Source organism: Corylus avellana, chromosome ca7 (genome assembly GCF_901000735.1).
Source record: "Corylus avellana chromosome ca7, CavTom2PMs-1.0".
NCBI classification, from domain to species: Eukaryota; Viridiplantae; Streptophyta; class Magnoliopsida; order Fagales; family Betulaceae; genus Corylus; species Corylus avellana.
In genome coordinates, this window is record NC_081547.1 from 16,083,475 (window position 1) to 16,105,692 (window position 22,218).

The 22,218-nt window shown below is 43.2% G+C and overlaps 1 protein-coding gene across 1 annotated transcript in view; it reads left to right on the forward strand.

Annotated features, from left to right (window-relative positions):
* The window catches only part of LOC132186800 (metal tolerance protein C4), a 39,967-nt gene that overhangs the window by 12,855 nt on the left and 4,894 nt on the right, over positions 1-22,218 (forward strand). Inside the window, exons 8-10 of the mRNA XM_059600864.1 lie at positions 7,243-7,362; positions 9,143-9,244; positions 9,328-9,400. Of these exons, the coding sequence (XP_059456847.1) occupies positions 7,243-7,362; positions 9,143-9,244; positions 9,328-9,400 (295 nt within the window). The remainder of the gene's footprint in view (positions 1-7,242; positions 7,363-9,142; positions 9,245-9,327; positions 9,401-22,218) is intronic.

Below are 22,218 nucleotides of genomic sequence, written 5' to 3' on the forward strand. Positions count from 1 at the left end.
TCTAAGCAAGATCCTCACCTTGGATAATCTCAAAAGGTGGCACATCATCATGATGGACCGATGTTACATGTGCAATAGGGATGGGAAGTTGGTGGATCACCTTCTCCATTGTGATGTGGCTTCTGCCATTTTGAGTGTTTTTTTTAGTTGTTTCGGGATGTCATGGGTTATGCCTAGAATTGTTGTTGATCTGCTTAATTGTTGGTGGTCCTATGGCAGGCCTAGGAGTACTGCGGTGTGAAAAATGGTGCCTACGTGCCTCTTTTGGTGTGTATGGAAGGAAAGGAATGATAGGTTCTTTGAGGATAGAGAGAGGATGTTGAGGAAAATTTTATCTTTGTTCTATGAAACTTTGTATTTATGGATGGCGGCGTATGTGTCTCCTCTATTGATTAGTTTTAATGATTTTCTTGTTTGTTTTGCCCCTGCTAGTTAGGTGGTTCCTTTTGTATACTTTTTTTTTTACAAGTAAAGATATATAGATCAAAAGCGCAGAGGGGTGCAACCCTAGTACAAGGGAAGTATAAAAGAGAGCGACTAAGAAGAAGAAAAAGAAGAAGAGAACATAAAAAGAAAATCTTGAAAGTTGATCACTAGAGGCGCTAGCCAACCAGCAATCCAAGTGAAAAGGGTGTACAAGAAAAAATGAATGAGGTCCTCAATATTCCTAGTCGAGTCCTCAAAACATCTAGCATTTCTCTCGTTCTAAATGCACCACATGAGGCAAAGATGAACCATCTTCCACACAACGGCACTGCGAGTTTTGCCACCTGCCCACCAAGAAGCAAACAACTCCTTTACATTACCTGGCATAACCCAACACAAGCCAAATCGAATGAAAATGGCATTCCACAAGATACGCGCCACCCCACAATGAAGAAAGAGATGATCAACAGACTCCCCATCTGATTCACACATGCAACACGATTTATTACCACAATACCTCTCTTCCGAACGTTGTCCAAGGTTAAAGTCTTTCCAAGCGCGGCCGTCCAAACAAAAAAAGCCACTCTCGAAGGAGCCTTAGTGCGCCAAATACTTTTCCAAGGGAAAGGAATGGGTTCTTTAGACGCAAGGATCCTATAAAAAGATCTTACCTCGAATTTTCCTTTACGTGAAGAGATCCACCTTATTCTATCCTCCCCTTCCCCGCCTATCGGATGCGAATACAATAGCGTGTAAAAAGAGGCCAAGACCTCCACTTCCCAATCATGTACCCTGGGAATGAAGGAAACATTCCATTGAACAGAGCCATTTAAGCATTCCCTGTTATTTGCAATAGATGCATCCTTATTGGTGGCAATATTGAAAAGTCCAGGAAAAGCCTCCTTGAGAGACATGTCACCGCATCAGATATCCTCCCAAAACCTAATATTGGACCCAAGACTAGGGACAAATCTAATGTGGCATTGGAACAACCTCCACCCCCTACATATGTGTTTCCATAACCCCACCCCATGTGATCCTCTGGGTACCCTAGAGCACCAACCACCCCAAACCGCACCATACTTTGCTACTAGAATTTTTCTCCACCAAGCCTCTTTCTCATGAGCAAATCTCCACAACCATTTCCCCAACAAAGCTTGATTCATCAAACGCAAATTCCGGATGCCTAAACCTCCCTCAGAGATCGGAGAACAGACCTTATTCCAGTTGACCAGATGGAATTTGAACTCTTCATCAATCCCACCCCATAAGAAATCACGTTGAATCTTCTCAGGAATAGAAAACAGAGACAAAAAGTAGGTGGGGAGATTGGATAAGGTGTTCTTTATGAGAGTGATCCTCCCCCCCTTAGACAAATACAAGCGTTTCCTCCAGCCTTCTAGCATATTTCTCCAACATGTCCTCCCAAATAGCCTTGACCTTGAACGAGGCCCCCAACGGGAGACCCAAATACTTCAACGGCATAGAAGCTATTCCATATCCCAAAATGCCAGCCAGCATGCCTGCATTGTCCATACTACCAACAGGGACCAAGACGGATTTAGCCAAGTTCACCTTTAACCTAGAAACAGCTTCAAAGCAAACAAGTAAAGCACCAATATTTCTTACTTGAGTAGGATCTGCCCCACAAAAAACCAAAGTGTCATCAGTAAAGAGAAGGTGAGAGATGATAACCTGATCCGTCTCTCGAGCTCCCACTGAGAAACCAGAGATGAGTCCCCTGTTTATCGAGACATTGATCAACCTATTAAAAGCCTCCATGACCAAAACAAACAGGAAGGGAGAGAGCGGATCTCCTTGCCTCACTCCACGTGAACTATCAAAGAAACCGGAAGAAGATCCATTGATCAAAACCGAGAATCTCACAGACGAGATGCAATGCTCAATCCGGGAACACCATTTCTCTCCAAAACCACATCTTCTCATTAAGTAGAGAAGAAACTTCCAATTCATATGATCATAGGCCTTTTCCATATCCAATTTGCACAATAAGCCGGGTTCCCCTGATCTGATTCGATTATCCAAACATTCATTGACGATGAGAACTGAGTCCAAGATTTGCCTGTCTTTAACAAAAGCATTCTGGGGTTTAGAGATAACCCTGTTCATCACTCTCTTCATTTTATTGGCCAAGACCTTAGCAATAATCTTATATGTCTCTCCCACAAGGCTAATTGGACGAAAATCCTTTATATCAGTAGCTCCATGAATCTTCGGAATAAGAGAGATAAACGTGGCATTAAGACTTTTTTCAAATTTACTTCGATCATGGAACTCCGCAAAGACCGCCATAATGTCGCCCTTGATCACATCCTAGCTAGCAATCCTGGAAAAAAGCCATAGAAAAGCCATCCGAACCTAGAGCCTTGTCCCTATCCATACCTTTCACCACCTCCCATACCTCCCTTCCCTCAAAAGGAGCTTCCAACCTAGTGGCCTCACCAACATTTAATATATCAAAATCAAGGTCATCCAACCTCGGTCTCCAAATGAGACTCTCTGTGAAAAGTGACTCGTAAAAATGGGTAACATGGTTACTAATGACCTCTTGATCTGAAGTGGTAGAGCCATCCACAGTCAGCGTCTCAATAGTATTATGTCTTCTATTTGCATTAGTAATCCGATGGAAAAATTTCGTACATTTATCTCCTTTCAACCAACGGATCCTAGATTTTTGCCTCCAACTAATTTCCTCTTGTAAGAGAAGAGTCTCCAACTCTCTGGCTAGCAACCTCTTCCTCTCAATATCTTGAGGGGATAACCCTCTCTCTTCCTCCACCCTATCAAGAGCCTTTAAATCATTCATTCGAGCCTTAATGTGCCCTCCCACATTGCCAAATTCCTGGCTATTCCATCTCTTAATGTCCTCCTTGAGAGCTCGCATCTTTTTTGCCAAAATAAAACTCGGAGTGCCAAGAAAATGATATGAATCCCACCAGCTCCTAACTTTGTCCACAAAACCCTTCACTTTAAGCCACATATTCTCAAACTTGAAGGGTCTCTTACCTCCCAAGAAGCAGTTACAATCAAGAACAATAGGAGCATGATCCGAACATATGCGAAGCATCCTCTTTTGTTGCACACCCGGGTAATGAACTTCCCAATCTAGGGAAACTAGGAATCGATCTAGCCGTGACCAAGAGTGGTTGTTTGACCAAGTAGAGACCCCTCCTAGCTAATGGGAGATCCATAAGACCGTGCTCCGAAATAAAATCTGCAAATTCCCTCATTGCGGACTGGGAATAAGCTCCCCCCGACCTTTCACTAGGAAAGAGAGTTACATTGAAGTCCCCACCAATACACCAAGGCATATCCCGCCAACTCATAAGGCCCCCCAGTTCCTCCCAAAGATAACACCTAATGTTGTTTCTGTTGGGACCATACACCCCCCCAAAAGCCCATGCAAAACCGTCATCTACGTTTCTAAAGGAGCATGCCGCCACAAAACTGCCCAAAGTAACCTCAACCTTCGTGACTACCCTTCTATCCCACATAACTAGAATTCCACCCAAAGCCCCTCTAGACGGGACATAACACCACTCTGCATAAGGGCATCCCCACAAACTCCTCACAAAATTGTTAGAGATAAAATCCACCTTTGTCTCCTGAAAACACACTATATCCACCTTTCAATTTCTAAGAAGATTTCTAACCCTCAATCTTTTGCCCCTTTCATTCAAGCCTCTCACATTCCAGGAAAGAATCTTAGGCTTCATTGAACAACTCGATGACGCCTCCCCTTATTTCTAACCCTCAAAGAACTTCCACTGTGCCCCTCATAATTAACGGAAAAATTAAGGTTGTTGAGCTCTCGCTTACCTTGCTTACCCATATGTGCTTCCAAGGCCACTCGGTCTTCCACCGCCTCTCCCACTTCCTTGCCATTGCCCTCAGTATCAGCCATGATAAACCCAAAGACCTCCAACAACTTCCTAGCTTCTCCGTCACAAGAGATGCCCACAAGCTCCACCGTAATCGGCTCTTGATCCGCAAAAGGTACCAAAGCTAAGGAGTCTGATACTGACGAAGGACTCTCCTCATAGACACTGTCCAAAGCCCCATTCAACCTCAAAGTGTGGACCGAGCTTGGCAGCTCCCATTTCTTAAGACCCAGTGGAATCTCCCCCTGCATCTCGAGCGGCTTCTGCCCATAAACTTTTCCCTCCCCCAGTTCCTTCCCCATCATCTCCTGTCCCGTACCCGGCGAATCCCATTTCTCAAGCTCCGGAGAAAGCTCTCCCTGAATATCGGACCACTCCTTTCCAGGCAACTGCACCGGCTGCCTCGGCTTGACAGAAACTAGCTGGCCTAAACCTCCTTCCTCCCCTTTTTCCATCCCCCTCCCACACGCCGGCTTCTTCAACTTCGCATGATCACCGGCAATAGACCCAGAGAGTCGGCAGAGCAGAACTAGTTGAGACCTCCCTACGAGCACATGCTGGGAGAACTGTCGGCGCCTTACCCAAAATGCCCAGGTCTGGGTCGCTCAGCCACGTCGACGAAGAAGGTGGTGCCACAGAACCGCTCGCCGGAGAAGACCCATCAACTTTGTCAGCTCCCCGATGGCCTTCCCTTGTTGACACCACCTTCCTCGACTCCTTCACTATCAACGCTTCCTTCACTGGCACCTCTGCCAGCGGCGCAGGGAGAGACCGGCACAGCTTGATTCGACAAACTCGAGTGAGGGCGAGACTCTGTATAAGAAGATGAAGCACCCAAAGGCCCAGGAGTGCTTGATGTCACTGCCTTCCTGCTGTAAATTTTTAGCACCTTGCTGGGCCCAAAACCCACAAATGGAGCCTTATCCTTCTGGCCTGCCGAAAACTTGGGATGGGCCTTGGGCTGGGTCTTAGGCTGACTAATAGGCATAATCTTGGATTGGGCCACATTAGAGTTCTCCATGATGCTGTTTCTTGTAGACACAAATGATCTAGCCCCACAGCTACAAGGGGAGCGAGAGATTGAGTTGATCCCTTCGAGGCAAATCCTAATCTCCTCCTATAACTTCAACAGAGATTTCTTCAGCTTTTCCTTCCCTCCCGTAGACACGCAACAGGGACAGCACACTCCAGAAATGTCCGCTTCAGAAACTTTCTCCTCGGAACTTGAAAATCTCTTCTGCACTGCCTCGAACGTAACACCACTGTCCAGAGTAGTCCTCTCCACCGTACCTATCGTCGGAACAGACTTCTGAACCTCTGGACCAGCTTCAACTACCTTGACACGGCAATCTACAGAGGAGCTTGGCCCCAACGTTTTACCATTCTCAACAGAGCCACCCAATAGCCATTTGGGAACTCGCAATCGGTTCTGCGAAAGACCCAAACGGTTCCTCTCCTTGTTTCGTTGTAGACAACAAAACCTCTGAAAAGCTCCATCTTTATTTCCCTATCGTTACCTTTCTTGCATCCCCAACGAATGGCTGGACATAATCAACAGTGATCCGAATCTCTGACTAGAACCGGTCCCAGCCCATCCTATTCCTTCCTTCAGGCACGAAAACTCTCCCTCGCTAACTCTGCCATCATACTCCTCTAAAACCAGGAAACTCCTGTGCCTATTGAAGCATTTTTGGACTAACACACGTGGAAAACTCTGAATGGACTCATCCCTAAAGACCCTTGAGTCCTCCACGGCCATCAGCTCATCAAATATCTTCATTAGCCATTCCGCTTCTTTCCAGTCCAATCATATCGATCGCAACTTGCCTCTGCAATGCTATTGTAGCTACAACTCCGTATCTCCATCCTTCACATTCATTGCAAACTCCTTAGATTCCACTGTCCAAGCTCTCACAATCCCATCATGGCCTTAAGGTTATTCTTTTGAGCCAATTGTGGAAGTTACAATAAGAGGTGTGACCTTAGTACTTCCAGTATACTTAGGGGCGCCTTATGCTTTTAATGAGATTGGTTTATTACTTTTATATATATATAAAGCATTTATGTTTCATATGACTACAGCTGAGCTTGAGCTGTTTGCATAACTGCTGCATATTTAACAGCCTATGATAAGAAATATTTGTTTTGGGTATCTTTGGTCTGTCCTTGGTTTAAAGCAGCTTTTGCTCTCATTTTCTCTTTGTCTGGTCATTATCTCTGTTGTTTTCTAATTACCTTCTCCCTTCCCTTCGCAGCCAAAAGGAATAGAAGTCTAAGAAGGGGGGAGGGGGGATTTTTTTTTTTTTAAGTGACCTTGGCTTTGGGGCTTTGCGTAAGTTATCATGCATGAGGCATAGTTGAGGAGGGCTCATACACCTCGTGTTAGCTTAATAGGTGAGTTGTTCAATGCAGTGCTTGAAGAAATAATTTTTAGTCCCTTTTCTGAGGCATGGCTTCAACACTCTAAAGCCACTTATCTTCATTGATTTATAGACCGGGATGTTTATATTTCATATAGTCGTTCAAACGAATTTCAAGGCTATGCAACTTATATATATTGTAAAAAATGGTATATTGTACATTTAATGGAACAAGTTAGTTGAATTTTGAATTTGCTATCATGTTTCTCCCATGCATGTCTTTGCTTTTCTTTAGGTTCCCGCAACACAGATATGAATCACATTTTTATTCAAACCCCATTTCTCTCTCACACACACAAACATGTTTTCAACCTTCTTGTTATCCTTCAGCTGTCTATGCTGATATGCACATGTTGTCCTTGGTGCAACTATTGTTTAAAAAAATAGAAATGATTTGCAGTGATTAGTCTACCTATCATATTATTCTTAATAAGTATTGTATAACATATATTGCTCAAACTATATTATGTTCCTTAATGATTTCAAATGTGCAGGATGGTGCTGCAGTTACTGGTCTTGTCATTGCTGGAGCATCGTTGGTTGCAGTGAATAGCACAGGGAATGCAATTTATGACCCTATAGGTTCAATAGTTGTTGGAAATCTACTTGGAATGGTATGTGATGTATCTTTCTCATCAAAATTTATGCATAATGTTTTTGAGGATAACTTCTTATTGTCCTCAAGCCCTAGGTATTTTTGTTTACCTACTAGCTTGAATTGGTTTTGGGTACATGTAGCCTCTAGTTGAAAGGTTGTTCAAGCTCTACCCTTTCTTGATAGGTAATATCAATATAAGAAGCGTACCCATGTACACAAGAAGTATACAATAAAACCCATGTATACAAAAGCTTTTAAGCTGAAAATGAAGCACATAAGTTTAAGAATTCCACAAGCGTTGAAGCTTGCGACGAATGTCACGTTGCACTCCATGAGAACAGCGTTTGGAGCACCGTTTTCTTCAACTCTATGAGTCCAAGTTGACGGTCTTCAAAAATCTGTGCATTTCTTTCTCTCTATAAGATCCACATTACACACAGAGGAGCCATTCTCCAAATGTGCATAATTGTATGATTACCCATTTGACCTCTCCAACTTCCCAAAAATGCCTTCATCCTACCCGGCATCACCCACGTAACACCAAACATCTAAAAAACCATGTTCCATACCTCCATAGCAACCTCACAATGCAATAATAAATGGTCAATTGATTCACCACTATGCTTGCACATATAACATCACTCAGTCACTATAATGTTCTTCTTACGTAAATTGTCCAATGTTAAAATATTCCCCAGCACCGCCCTCCACACAAAAAAAACCACTCTCGAAGGAGCTTTACTCTTCCAAGGACCATCCTTCAGTGCCGAATTAACCCTTACCTGATAGTAAGACTTCACCTCAAAATTCTTTCTCTTCGAAGGCATCCAACAAGTTTTATCCACACCCCACCGTGCCTAATCTTTGCGTGTAATTGCTGCTGTCCACTATGTTCCAAGTTGGTGCTAATATATACAAGTGTTAGTGCTATAGATATGTTAATTTGTTGATATTGGGTGTAAAATTTAAGGCCAATGTTTGAGCCTCCTCCCCCAACCCCCACCCCAAAAGGGCCCTTTCTTGTTTGTGAAGTAAAAGAAAAAAAAAATTACCTTGATCTCGTGCCAAAATTTAATTAAGCAGTGGAAGTCAAATGCTTGGTTTCACTCACAAATGCATAAATTTAGTTCTTGGATAGAAAGCAAGAACGATTCACCATAGAAGAGAGTGAAAACAATTTAGAACACAACCTTAAGAGCCATATCCCTACACCACATATAATGCCGGACACTAACCTTGGAGCTAGTTCCCACCTCAAATCTGGTATGGCTAGAAAACTTCCCCCAACTCCTCCTATTATATTCTTTCATAGACTCGCCCCATATGCCCCAAGAGGCTCATTAGAACAACACCCACTCCAATACAACCCAAATCGACTGAAGAATACATCCCATAAGGCAATGACAACCTCACAATGGAGAAGAATATGGTTAACGGACTCCCCGTTCCTTTTACACATACAACAATTGTCAACCATGATGACAACACCTAATTGAGAGATGGTGCCTTTATGCCTTTCGAGGACAGTGAGAGGACTTTGAAGGAGCTCAAGTCGTTATTTTTTATACTTTGTTTACTTGGACACCAGCTTTTATTTTTCCTTTAGTGATTAGTTATCATGATTTCCTTGCTCTCTTTTCTACTTTTAGTTGAATGTTTTTTCATGTATACTTCCTGTGTACCTGGGGTGCATTACGTTTTTTATGATCTCGATTACTTATATTAAAAAAAAAAAAGTGTCACAATTATGTAATTGGTTTAAACGTTAGTGTAATTGAACTGAGCTTACCTTGCAGGTGGCTATCTTCCTCATCCAGAGGAATCGACATGCTTTAATCGGTAGAGCGATGGAAGACCATGACATGGAGAAGGTTTTGCATTTCCTGAGAAACGACCCGGTATCTCTTTACTAATGATTTTACTTAAATCACTTGGTTATGTTTGTGTTTCATGGGTTTGAAAAATGAAGTTTTTCTTGTAGGTTGTAGATGCTCTATATGATTGCAAAAGTGAGGTTATTGGGCCTGGATTCTTTAGATTTAAGGCTGAAATAGGTGACTATCCTGCCATATCCTATCCCTTCCTAAGTTTTAACGTTTTGCTCTTTAATCTGCATTTTGTTATTTTTTTTTTGGATAAGTAATTATGACATAAAAAGCGCAGAGGGGCGGAACCCAAATACACGGGAAGTATAAAAGAGAGCGCCTAAGAGGGAGAAAAATGAGAAAGGAAATCAGAGAAACTAATCCCTATAGGAGCTAGCCAAGCGGCCGTCCAGGAATACAAAGTAAAGAAGAAAAAATGAGTCAATTCTTCTATAGTCCTAGTGGAGTTCTCAAAGCATCTAGCATTCATTTCATTCCAAATACACCACATAAGACACAGAGGGATCATCTTCCACACTACTGCGCTTCGAGAACGGCCTCCCGACCACCAGCAATCGAACAAGCCCCTCACCTCAAGGCATGACCCAATGCAACCCAAACTGATCAAAAATAGTATGCCAAAGAACACTTGCGATCCCACAATGGAGAAGAAGATGATCGACTGACTCTCCATTCTTCTTGCACATACAACACCACTCCACTACCACTAGGTTCCTCTTCCGCAGGGTGTTGTGAGCCAAAATTTTGCCTAAGGCCGCGGTCCACCCGAAAAAAGCCACTTGCAAAGGCACCTTAGTACGCCAAATGCTCTTCCAAGGAAACACCTCATTGTCAAATTTGGACAAGGCCTTGAAGAGAGACTTAACCTCGAACTTGCCTTTCTTAGACGATGACCATCGAATACGATCTACAGAACCTGTGGATATCTTGCAAGAGTACAACCGATCTAAGAAAGAAGAAATCAAATCCATCTCCCAATCCTGTACGAGTCGCACAAAAATGACATTCCACTGGACAACCCCATTCCTCCAAATAAAGTTATCCTTCATCCAAGCTTCTTTATGTCTGGCGATGCTAAACAAGGACGGGAAAGCATGCTTCAAAGAGGAGTCCCCGCACCAAATATCATGCCAAAAACGAACTTTCGAACCCACCCCCACCTCAAAACAAATACCTTTGGCCAAAAAATTCCAACCTTGACGAATGTGCTTCCATAAGCCCACACCGTGGGAACCCGAAACCTCCTTTGTGCACCACCCACCATTCTGGTCTTCATATTTAGCTTTGATAACCTTATACCACAGAGCCTCACTCTCATTCGCATATCTCCAAAGCCATTTACCCAGGAGAGCTTAATTAAACTGATGCAACTTACGAATGTCAAGTCCACCGTACCCAAGGGGACGACAGACTTGATTCCAGTTTACAAGATGTAGCTTAGGCTCGTCTCCCATCCCTCCCCATAAGAAATCTCTTTGAACTTTCTCAAGTCTTTTAGCTACACTCATAGGAATCGGAAACAGAGACAAAAGGTAAGTCGGAAGATTAGAGAGTGTACTCTTAATGAGAGTTAAACGACCTCCTTTAGAGAGATACATTCTCTTCTAACCTGCCATTTGACACTCCATTTTTTCGATCACATCATTCCACATAACCGTATCCTTATACGCCACCCCAAGAGGGAGACCCAAATACTTCATAGGCAAATCGGCAACGCTACACCCAAGGATATTAGCTAAAACCCCTATGTTCTCCACCTCACCAATAGCCACAATTTTAGACTTTCCAAGATTCACTCTCAAACCCGAAACAACTTCAAAACATAAGAAAATGAGACGCACATACCGGATTTGCTCGATAGAAGCTTCACAAAAATCAAGGTGTCATCAGCAAATAAAGAGTGAGAGACCACTAACTCCGATAATACCCTATTTCCCACCGAGAATCCAGTCAAAAAGCCTTGCTCAACCGTCGCATTCACCATCTTACTCAATGCCTCCATAACAAGCACAAAAAGGTTTTTTTTTTTTTTTTGATAAGTAAAAGCCAGTTTTATTGAAAGCGTAAAGACACCCCAAAGTACACCGACAAGCACAAAAAGTAACGGAAAAAGAGGGTCCCCTTGCCGAATTCCCCTCGAGCTGTTGAAGAAGCCTTCCGGAGAACCATTCACAAGAATGGAAAATCTTACTGACGTAATACACCACTCTATTCACGCCCTCCACCTCTCACCAAAACCACACCTATGCAGCAAATACAACACAAAGTCCCAATTCACATGGTCGTAGGCCTTCTCCAAGTCTAATTTACAAAGAACACCTGGCACCCTTGACTTCATGCGACTATCCACACATTCATTTGCAATAAGAACCGAATCTAGGATTTGGTGACCCCCAATAAAAGCATTTTGAGAGTAGGATATGATCTTACCCAACACAGTTCTCAGCCTGTTGGCAAGAACCGTAGATACAATTTTGTACACCCCTCCCACCAAGCTAATGGGCTGAAAGTCCATCTCCACCGCATCCGCCTTTTTTGGAATCAAGGAAATAAAAGTTGCATTCAAGCTCTTCACCAACTGTTTTCTACGATGGAATTCGGCAAAAACCGCCATAACATCATGTTTATCAACACCCCAACAGGCTTGAAAAAAAGCCATGGAGAAGCCATCCGGACCCGGAGCCTTATCACCATCCATGCCTTTAACCCCCTCCCAAACTTCCTTTTCCTCAAAATCTCTTTCTAACCACCTATTATCCTCCTCATTAATGGGCAAAAAAGGCTGGTTGTCCATTCTAGGCCGCCACGTACTTGTTCCGAGTATAAGCTTTGATAATACTTCACAATGTGACCTTTTACCTCAGCTGGATCATCGGATAGGACGCCATTAATACGAAGCACTTCCACACGATTAAACCTGCGATGAGAGTTAGCCATCTTGTGAAAGAAACGAGTATTGCGGTCCCCCTCCTTGAGCCACAAAGCTCTCGATTTTTGGCGCCAATGAATTTCTTCACACAACAAGGTGTTCTCCAAATCTTTCACCATATCCGCCTTTCGAACCTTCTCCTCCTGGGCTAAGCCTCTTACCTCGTCCATCTCCTCCTGCATTTTGTTATCTTCACCAATGTTTCCAATATTCATATTGTTGAGGTGTCTGGCGTGTTAAAAGGTTGATGTTTGTTGATATCATCACATTGGTGATGTAATCAATAGGTTGTGGACAACTTATCAAAAAAAATCAATACTTTGTGGACATGGTGACATGTATATATAATTGAATATCATAGTTAAGGAGCATAGTGTGTTGGTTACTTGGTTGATTTCCATTAATTCTAGGGTTTGTAAAATGAGAGGCAAAGCATATCACCTTCTTCTCACTATTCAACTATATATATATATATATATATATATATATCGGAAAACCAATATAATGGACCAGTAACTCTTTTGTGGTATACTTTATTTTTTTTTATGTTTTTTTGATAAATAAGTGATTCATTGAAAAGCACAGAGTGACATAACTCTAGTACATAGGAAGTATACAAAGAAAGTCCCCACTAAAAGCAGAAAGAGGAACATAAAGATAAAAATTGAGATAGTGGAAAATTGAGGCACACTAAAAGTGTCGGCCCAATGGAACATAGTTTGAATAAACAACTTTTTGAGCTCTTCCATTGACCTTTCTTGATCTTCAAAACATCTTCCATTCCGCTCTCCAAATAATCCACATTATGCACAGTGGTGCAATTCGTCATACCTCCTTAGCTGAAATATTGCCTCGCTGACCGCGCCAACAGGCTAACAATTCTACGACTCCTCCAGGCATGACCCATGTAACAGCAAAAAAAAAGAGAAAACCATACTCCATAAAGCTCGGGCCACTTCATAGTGAAGGAGAAAGATGGTTTATAGACTCGCCACTATGTTTGCACATACAACACCATCCCACCACAATGATACCTCTTTTATGCAAATTATTTAAGGTCAAAATTTTTTCAAGAGTCGCCATCCACACAAAGAAACTAATTCTCAATGGAACTTTAACTTTCCATATACTCCTCCACGGGAAAGAGGAAGCCACATCTGTCCCCGAAGATGAAAGCATACGTAAAAAAGACTTGACCTCAAAGATATGTCGTTTAGGAGTCCACCGCATGCAATCCGACACCCCCATGTGATTATGGAAAGCATATAACTTTCCAAAAAAGGCCATCAACCTCTACCTCCCAATCCTGGACCGCCCGTGAAAAAGGAACATTCCACTATATAACACCATTGGCTAGCTGCATATGAACCCTAACCCATGCCTCCTTATTACTCGCAATTCGGAAGAATGCAGGAAAAGCTTCCTTTACGGATTGATCCCCGCACCAAATATCGTGCCAAAATTTAATGTGGGAGCCATCTCCTACTCCAAAGCTAATAAATCTCGAGAAACCCTCTTCGAATATGTTTCCACACCCCAACTCCATAAGGGCCCTCCACCACCTTGGTACACCATCCACCGTTCATGCACCCATGCTTGACTTCTATAACCAACCTCCAATACGCTTCCCTTTCCGTTGCATATCGCCATAACCATTTACCCAATTAAGCGAGATTGAAAGTGCACAAGTTTCGAATTCCTAAACCACCATTTTGCATGTGAGAGCAAATTTGAGCCCATTTCACTAAATGGAACTTAGTCTCCTCATTTAGACCACCCCACAGGAAATCTCTTTGTAGCTTCTCCAATCTATTCACCATACTCACAGGAATAGGAAATAAAGACAAGAAATACGTAGGGAGGTTGGACAAATTACTTTTTACGAAATGTGTTCTTGGGTCTGTTTGCTTATTAGTCACATAGAAGTTCCCCCTGTTTGCATCTATTTCATCATCTTGTTGGATGTTTTCCCCTTCAGCAAAAATATTGACCGTGCTAAAACAATTGGCTCGCTGTCCATTGGGGTCCAACACTTTGTAGGCTCCGGAGCTACCCCTGTCAGGTTTTCCCCCTTGTTCTCACTTCCAGGTTGCAGCACAAAACAACCCCTATCCCAATGTCCGTTAGTGTCCAGTTCAGTGCACCGCTCCCCTATGTAGCCTTCCTCGCAATTTCTTGCCCAACTGCTCATCGACCAATTCTGTCACTGTTTTTCCCAAGCCTGACTTTTCCTCCATCTCCGGGCTACCATTGGCGACCTCGACAATCCATAGGTTTCCATTCTTGTGATCTTCCGTTTGCCCAATGTCCTGGTTGGCTTTGTCTAAATCATCTGGGCTGGTTATGGGACCTGCCGACATTGACGTTGGCTCCTCGTACTCACCGCCGACAGCTATCCAGCGCCATCGAGCTCACCTTGTCCTCCGCTACTGTTTGCAGAAGACCATCGCCAGTCCTCCTCTTTGCACAAATTGTCTGGGCGACTTGGTCTGGCCCATTTAAGCCAAGTTTCAGTTCCTGCAGCCTGCTCTGGCTGCTCTCCGACAGCTTCTCCGGCATTAGTTGTTCCTTCGCTAAGAGCTGCAAAAGACCATCGCCGATCCTCCTCTCTGCAAATATTGTCTGGGCGGCTCGGTATGGCTCATTGTTTTAGTTCTGGCGGTCTGCTCTGGCTGCTCTACAGCAACTTCTCTAGTGTCAATTGATTTTCCCGGCCAACTTTTTTTACACGCCAGCGGAACAGTCTCTTGGGTGCACTCCTACTGCGATAAGTTTGCTCGAACCGATGTATGGATTGGGCTCTATTTTCCACTTGGTCCAGTTTGGGCTGAATTTGATTTAGCCCATCCTCCTTATTATACACAGGTATCAGGTATCTCTGAGCCCACCTTTTCGTTTGTAACAAAGTCCATCTGCATGCTTTCCCCCCAAGTTCTCCAGCCCATCTCAATTTTGTGCATACAGCTGTCCATCTCCCTCTTTAAGGATATTAGTATCTCTTTCAACGGCTGAATATTTTCTTCCCAAGCGTGAGCAGACTGCATCTCTATATTTGTTATGGTGGGGAACTATATTTGGTATGGCACGATCACCAAGAGTAAACAATGACGCCTTGTCCTTCGCACTTTCTAGAATAAGCCTTGTCTCTTGTTCGCCGGCAGCCTGATTACCGGTGGTGAGTTCTCCGGCCACGTGAGAAGAATTTTCCTCCATAACAATGGCTGGAATCTTACCCACTTCGTTGGTTCTCTTCCCCATCACCACCTCTGCATATGATTCCCGGTTCTGTGCCCCCTGTGAACCCAGCAGTACCTTCCCCATTGGCACCTCCCCCTGCTGCCCTACCAGTAGCTTCTCTGGCTGCCGTCCAACCGGTAGAATGACTGGGCATTGCTATTTGAAATACGTTTTCTAACAGCGTAATTGAACCATGCATACCACCCAGCCTTTTCGTCACTACCCTCGGTGATAATCACAAAACTTCTTCGCCCTTTACCTCCATATTCAGACAACTTCAAAAAATTTCCATAAGAATTGTTTCTTCTCTGCACCGCATATGCAAAGCTGCCGAAGCGAAACGTCCTCCAATTCTCATGCACTGTTTCTCCTGTGGTCAGAAAATCCCATGCATTCACTAGCCAAAACACGGTCGGCCACGCCATGATCACTGATCTTGAGACCCCTTTACTTCGTTCAGCTATTTGAATGCCTCCGTTCACATCAGAACAAATGTCAAGCGATTTAGAATCCACGTAGAAAAAACCGAAGTAACCCATCGTTAATACTAGTGCCTAAAACAGAAGAACAAACACAACTACTTCCGGTTACAACTTGCTTCCGGTGACGACTAGAGATGACATCACTAGAGAGCCATTTCTCACTTCAACATGCATAGTGAGAATCCTCCCTAAAGCAACCGACCAAGCGAAGAAAGCCACTCTTCAAGGAACCTTACTCCGATGTGTGGTATACTTTATTACAAGAGTGGTTCCCTTGCCCATCTAGTGGCAGGTATTAGTCGTTCGATAAGGAAAATGTGGTACATAGGGTTTTTTTAACTTAGAAAAAAGTCCTTTGAATTCAGGTCAGAAGTGCGAGGGGGTGTTCGTTTGGCGGAAAAAAGTAAACGTGTTTCTCGGTCGGTGATCATGGCATGGCCGACAGCGTTCTAGTTCTTAATGTCATGGGACTTAATGTCACCTAACGAGAAGACAAAGGAGAAATGGAGGACCTTCCGGTTCGGTAACACCGTATACGTGTTATAGAGGCGAAGTAATAACTATGGGAATTTCATGGAGCAATCAGAATATGGCGAGGGTGGAAGGAGAAGCTTTGTTATCATACTGGAGGGAGATGAAGGAATGGGCCGGAAGGAATGTCGTTTGCAATTACTATGGCTGAAACAGCATTATGAAAAACAACGATAAGAAGGAACGCAAGCGGGTAAGGCTCCGGTAGAGACACATGTGGGAACGTAGTAAAAGGGGCGCAAGGAATCCATGGAAAGGTCTCTTACGCAGATGTGGTGATGTGTAAGGGGATGGAGGCTAAGCAGAGGATTCCAGCACTGGCCATCACGCAAACACAAAATTTACTGGGCGGCGCTCAGCATGCCGGTAACCATGGTGTTGGGATGGGCAAGGAGACGCCCATTTAGGAAAGTGCTGAAGACAAGCTGACTGGAATCGCGCTCATGGACATTGGAAATAATGGGAAGATATTTTCGCAGCTATAATGGAAGGTAATATTATGGCAATTCAAAATATGCTGATTGGATTTAAGGAGGAAATAAACAGCTGTCTGAGAAGATTGAAGTGGGCGGGATATCTTCTTGGGCAGGACAGGAAATGGGCCTAGAGAACAACAAAATGAAAGACCAACAGGTAGAATGAAGATCAGCCCAAACCTATGGTCAAGAAGACTTATTTTCGAAGGAAACCACTGAAGTCGAAGCCACGTTGGCGTTTGAAAACCACTAAAGTCCTAGCAAGCAACACGTTAGCCATGTTCGGCAACACCTCTCCAGCCAGTGGAAAGAAGCTATTGCTGATAAGAATGACAGGGTCGCAAAGCTACTTCGCTCAACCAATCAAGGCAGACAAGGCCGATATGGCTAGTGGGCATTCTCGAAAGAGTAGTGACCTATCTTGCAACGTTGACCCGGCCGATAGTCAGAAGATGTCACCGATAAGGCAGACAGGGCCACTAAGTTGCCCCACTCAACCAGATGAGGCAGACAAGGCTGATTTGGCCTGTGGGCAATCTCTGAAGGGTGGCGAGGGGGAGCCACCGCTGCTAGTTGTGGTTGTGGTCAGAAGCAGTGGGCATTTTCTCTCAAAGCCGGCCAGTCACCTAGTCACCCTTGCGGGTTCAGACAAGGCCGACCAGATTATTGGGTAGACAAGGGAGATGAATGAGGGAGCTCAATGGATCAGTGCGGTGGATGTCGGTAGCTTGGAGGTGAAGGAGATTCCAAGCTTGGGCAGAACAGTAACAGAGGAGGACAAAGACCAGATTAAGCAAGCTGCGAAGGAGGCTGCATAGGAGAGCATTTGTTTGGGTAAGGGGCTAAAGCGAACAGAGGCAACACTGGTTCCGTCAAGGCGTTGGTGGACTCCAATGGACAGTGAGCCAATTGTCTTAAACCGGTCAGTGCTGTTTGTCGAAGGGGAAAACAATAAATATGCTGATGCAATGGATTTAAATGGGGGAGCTGCTGTGTGGATGGTCAGCAAACTGAAGATGTGTGTGATCACAACACAAATTCTGTCACTGGTAACTCTGTTCCTAAAGACAAGAAGCTCACTGGCATGGAATTGATACATTTTTGTGATGAAAGTGGTGGATTGTGAGCCTCTGATGGTACAAATCGGGAACATGTTGGAGGTTGATGAGGTGAATAAGAAAGAGGCTTGTGAATGGGTTGTGAAAAGAGTGAAAGGTTTTTGCCATGTAGTTGGGTTGTCACTTGAAGGGCACAAGGAAGAAATGATGGCGTTGTTTAGAGCAATTGAAGCTGATCGAACGAACAAAACAAGTCCTCCGGTGGCTGGCATAGTAGTGGAACCTACACCAACAAACTTCAAAGGTAAACGAGAGTTGCAACATTTGTCATGTTCTATTAATTATGATGGCAAGAAAGGGACTACAACCATGGTCAATGGAAAAGGGTGGGGCTCAACAGTTGTTTAATGAAGCCAAAAATTTTATCTTGGATTGTAAGGGGGCTGAATTTGGAGGAAAAACGAATGAAGATTAAGGGCCTTATAGGGGAGTGGAAAGTGGATATTGTGTGCTTACAAGAAACTAAATTGTAGCATGTTCCTAGGGAGATAGCAAGGAGCTTGTGGGGTTGCTCTCATATGGATTGGTGTTATTTAGGGTCACAAGGAGCTTCCGGAGATATTTTGCTTATGTGGGATAGAAGGGTGGTGGAAAAGTTGGAGGTTTGTGTGGGGCGTTTTATCATTGCGTGTTTTTTTCAAAGTGTCAGTGATAACTTTGAATGGGCATTCGCAGGTGTGTATGGTCCTAATAATGATAATGATAGGCAACTATTGTGGGATGAATTTGTCGGCATCATGAGTTGGTGGGAAGTGCCTTGGTGCATTGGTGGAGACTTTAATGCCATTAGATATCCGAGTGAAAGGGTAAGTGCTACGCGATATGCCACGCCTATGGCAAAATTCTCTAGTTTCATTTTTGATCAAGGCCTGATGGACATCCCTTTGGTTGGTGGGCAATACACTTGGTCAAATAACAATAGCTGGTCTAGAATTGACAGATTTTTATTATCTCCTGAATGGGAAGAGAAGTTTCCTGATGTGGTTCAATGAAGACTCCCTTGTCTCTTGTCGGATCACTCTCCTATCTTACTTGATGATGGAGAAAGGAAAAGAAGAGGAGGATACTTCAAGTTTGAGAATATGTGGTTCAAATCTGAGGGGTTTGTGGATCAGGTGAAAATCTGGTGGCAATCCTATCAATTTAATGGGAGTTCCAGCTATGTGCTAGCATGCAAACTAAAAGCTTTGAAAGTTGATCTGTGACAATGGAATAATGAGGTTTTTGGGCATGTCGTGAAAAGGAAGATGATGTTACTGGATGATATCAGGGAGCTTGATATCAGTGGGGAAGCCTGATGGTTGAACGAGGAGGAAATGAGTAGCAAAGATGAGTTATTTTTGGAGTTAGAGAGATTGTTGTTGTGTGAGGAGATAAGCTAGTGGCAGATATCTCGAGCTCTATGGTTAAGGGAGGGGGATAAGAATACCAAATTTTTTCATAGGGTGGCAAACTCAAACAAAAGAAACAATGTCATCGAGTCTTTAATTATCAACGGTTCTTTATCTTTGGAGGCCACTGACATCAAGGCACACATTGTTCAATTCTATACCCAATTGTTTACTGAAAGCTATAGTAGGAGGCCGACACTGGATGGTTTATCCTTTCAGTCTATTGGAAGTGAGGAGGTTTTGTGGTTAGAAAGGGACTTCGAAGAAAATGAGGTGATAGAGGTAGTTAAGGAGCTACAAGGAGACAAATCACCGGGCCTGATGGCTTTTCATTGGGTTTTGTGCAAACATGTTGGGAAGTGATTAAAGAAGATATAATGGCTGTTTTCAAAGATTTCCACAGCAAGGGGAGGTTTCAAAAAAGTCTACATGCCACATTCATCGCACTTATTCCAAAAAAAGCAGGGGCAGAGGAGTTAAAGGACTATCGACCTATTAGTTTGGTGGGAATTGTGTACAAATTGATTTCTAAAGTGCTAGTAAATCGGTTGAAAAATGTGTTATTGAAGATAATATCGAAGTCAAATGTGTATATTAAGGGGAGACAGATTCTAGATTCGATTTTGATAAGCCAATGAATGCATTTATAGCAGGCTTAGATCTAGAATATCCGGTTTGTTATGTAAATTGGACTTAGAAAAGGCGTATGATCATGTGAATTGGGAGTTTTTGCTATTCGTATTGCAACGAAGTGGGTTTGGGGAAAAATGGAGGAATTGGATAGCGTTCTGCATTTCTATAGTTTGATATTCAATTTTGGTTAATGAAATTGCGCCCTAAATTTGAGGTTACTCGCTCAAATTTAATGAACCAGGATCCTTCTCCATCTTTAGGTGTTTGTTTTAGAGAATTACTTCGCGAGGAGCAGCGTCTTTTCACACAGGCTACGTTCCAGCAAGATTCCAACCCGAATCCAGTAGCCTATGCAGCCTATGGGAAAGGGAAGGGTAAGGATATGCACAAGGTCCAGTGTTTTAGCTGCAAGGAGTATGGTCATATTGCCGCCAACTGTGCAAAGAAATCTTGCAACTATTGTAAGAAACCGGGCCACTTTATTAGAGAATGTCCTACTCAACCTCAGAATCGTCAAGCTACCGCCTATCAGGCTGCAGTGAACACCTCTTCTGCTCTAGTAATGTCCTCAGCTTCTTCTTCTGCGGCTAGATCAGCTGTTCTTACTCCTGAAATGGTCCAGCAGATGATTATGTCAGCCCTTTCCACCTTAGGGCTCCAAGGTAATGGTACTAGTTTGTCTAAATCTTGGCTTATTGATTCTACTGAATCTAATCGTATGACCAGATCGTCTGATACTCTTTGCAATGTTCATCCATATCATGGTTCATCCCATATTCAAGTAACTAATGGGAGTCATTTAGCTATTAATGAAATAGGAGATACCAATTCTTCATTCAAAGATGTTTATGTATCTCCTGGACTTTCTAATAGTCTTATTTCAGTTGGCCAGTTAGTTGAAAAAAACTATGATGTCCATTTCTCTCGTGATGGTTGTCTTGTGTAGAATCAAGTGTCGAGGAAGATACTCGCAAAGGGGCCTAAAGTTGGCAGACTATTTCCACTACACTTTTCAATTCCTAGTTGTTTATCTTTGGCTTGTATGACAATTAACACTCCGAACGAAGTATGACACAAACGTTTGGGTCATCCGAACTCTGTTATTCTGTCTCTTATGTTAAATTCTGGTTTGTTAGGCAATAAAGAACGTGTTTCTAAAAATTTGTCATTTGACTATTCTATATGCAAACTTGGTAAGAGTAAGACTCTTTCGTTTTCTTCTCATGGTAGTTGTGCTGCAAAATGCTTTGATATTGTGCATAGTGGTGTATGGGGCATTTCTCCTGTAATTTCTCATGCTCGATATAAATATTTTATGACATTCATAGATGATTTCAGTCGGTATACGTGGGTCTATTTTCTTCGGGCCAAATTTGAGGTCCTGTCTGTTTTTCAGACCTTTGTAGCATATATTGTGAACCAATTTTCTACAGGTATTAAGATTTTGAGGTCTGATTCTGGTGGAGAATACATGTCTCACGAGTTTCATGATTTCTTACACCACAAAGGAATTATCTCTCAGCGCTCGTGTCCTTATACTCCTCAGCAAAATGGGGTGGCGGAACGAAAGAACCGACATCCCTTGGACATTGTTCACACCTTATTGCTTGAGTCCTTTGTTCCTCCTAAATTCTAGGTTGAGGCATTATCTACTGCAGTTTACTTAATTAATAGACTGCCCTCTCAGGTCTTGAATTTTGATTCTCCTTATTATCGATTGCATCATCAACATCCTAGCTATCTTAATTTGCATAATTTTGGATGTGATTGTTTTGTTCGTTTACCTCCTTATGAACGTCACAAACTTTCTGCTCAGTTTGTTAAATGTGCGTTTATGGGTTATAGTATGTCTCACAAAGGTTATGTTTGCTATGATCCTTGTTCTAACAAATTTTGTATATCTCGTAATGTTGATTTCTTTGAGAATCAATGTTTCTTTTCTACACGTTGCGTCATTACCGAGATTAGTATTCTACCTTGTTTTGATGAATTGCCTCCTCTGCCTGAACGGTTCAAACCTGGAATTGTGTATACTCGACGTCTACCGACTTTGCCCCTTCCTGAGACTGACCCTTCATCTGAAACTATTCCGACAACTTCTCCTCAGATTGACCTTCCATCTGAGACAGTTCCCGAGTCTAGTCCTTGACGATCTGCCCGAGTACCACGCCCTCCTGATCGGTATGGTT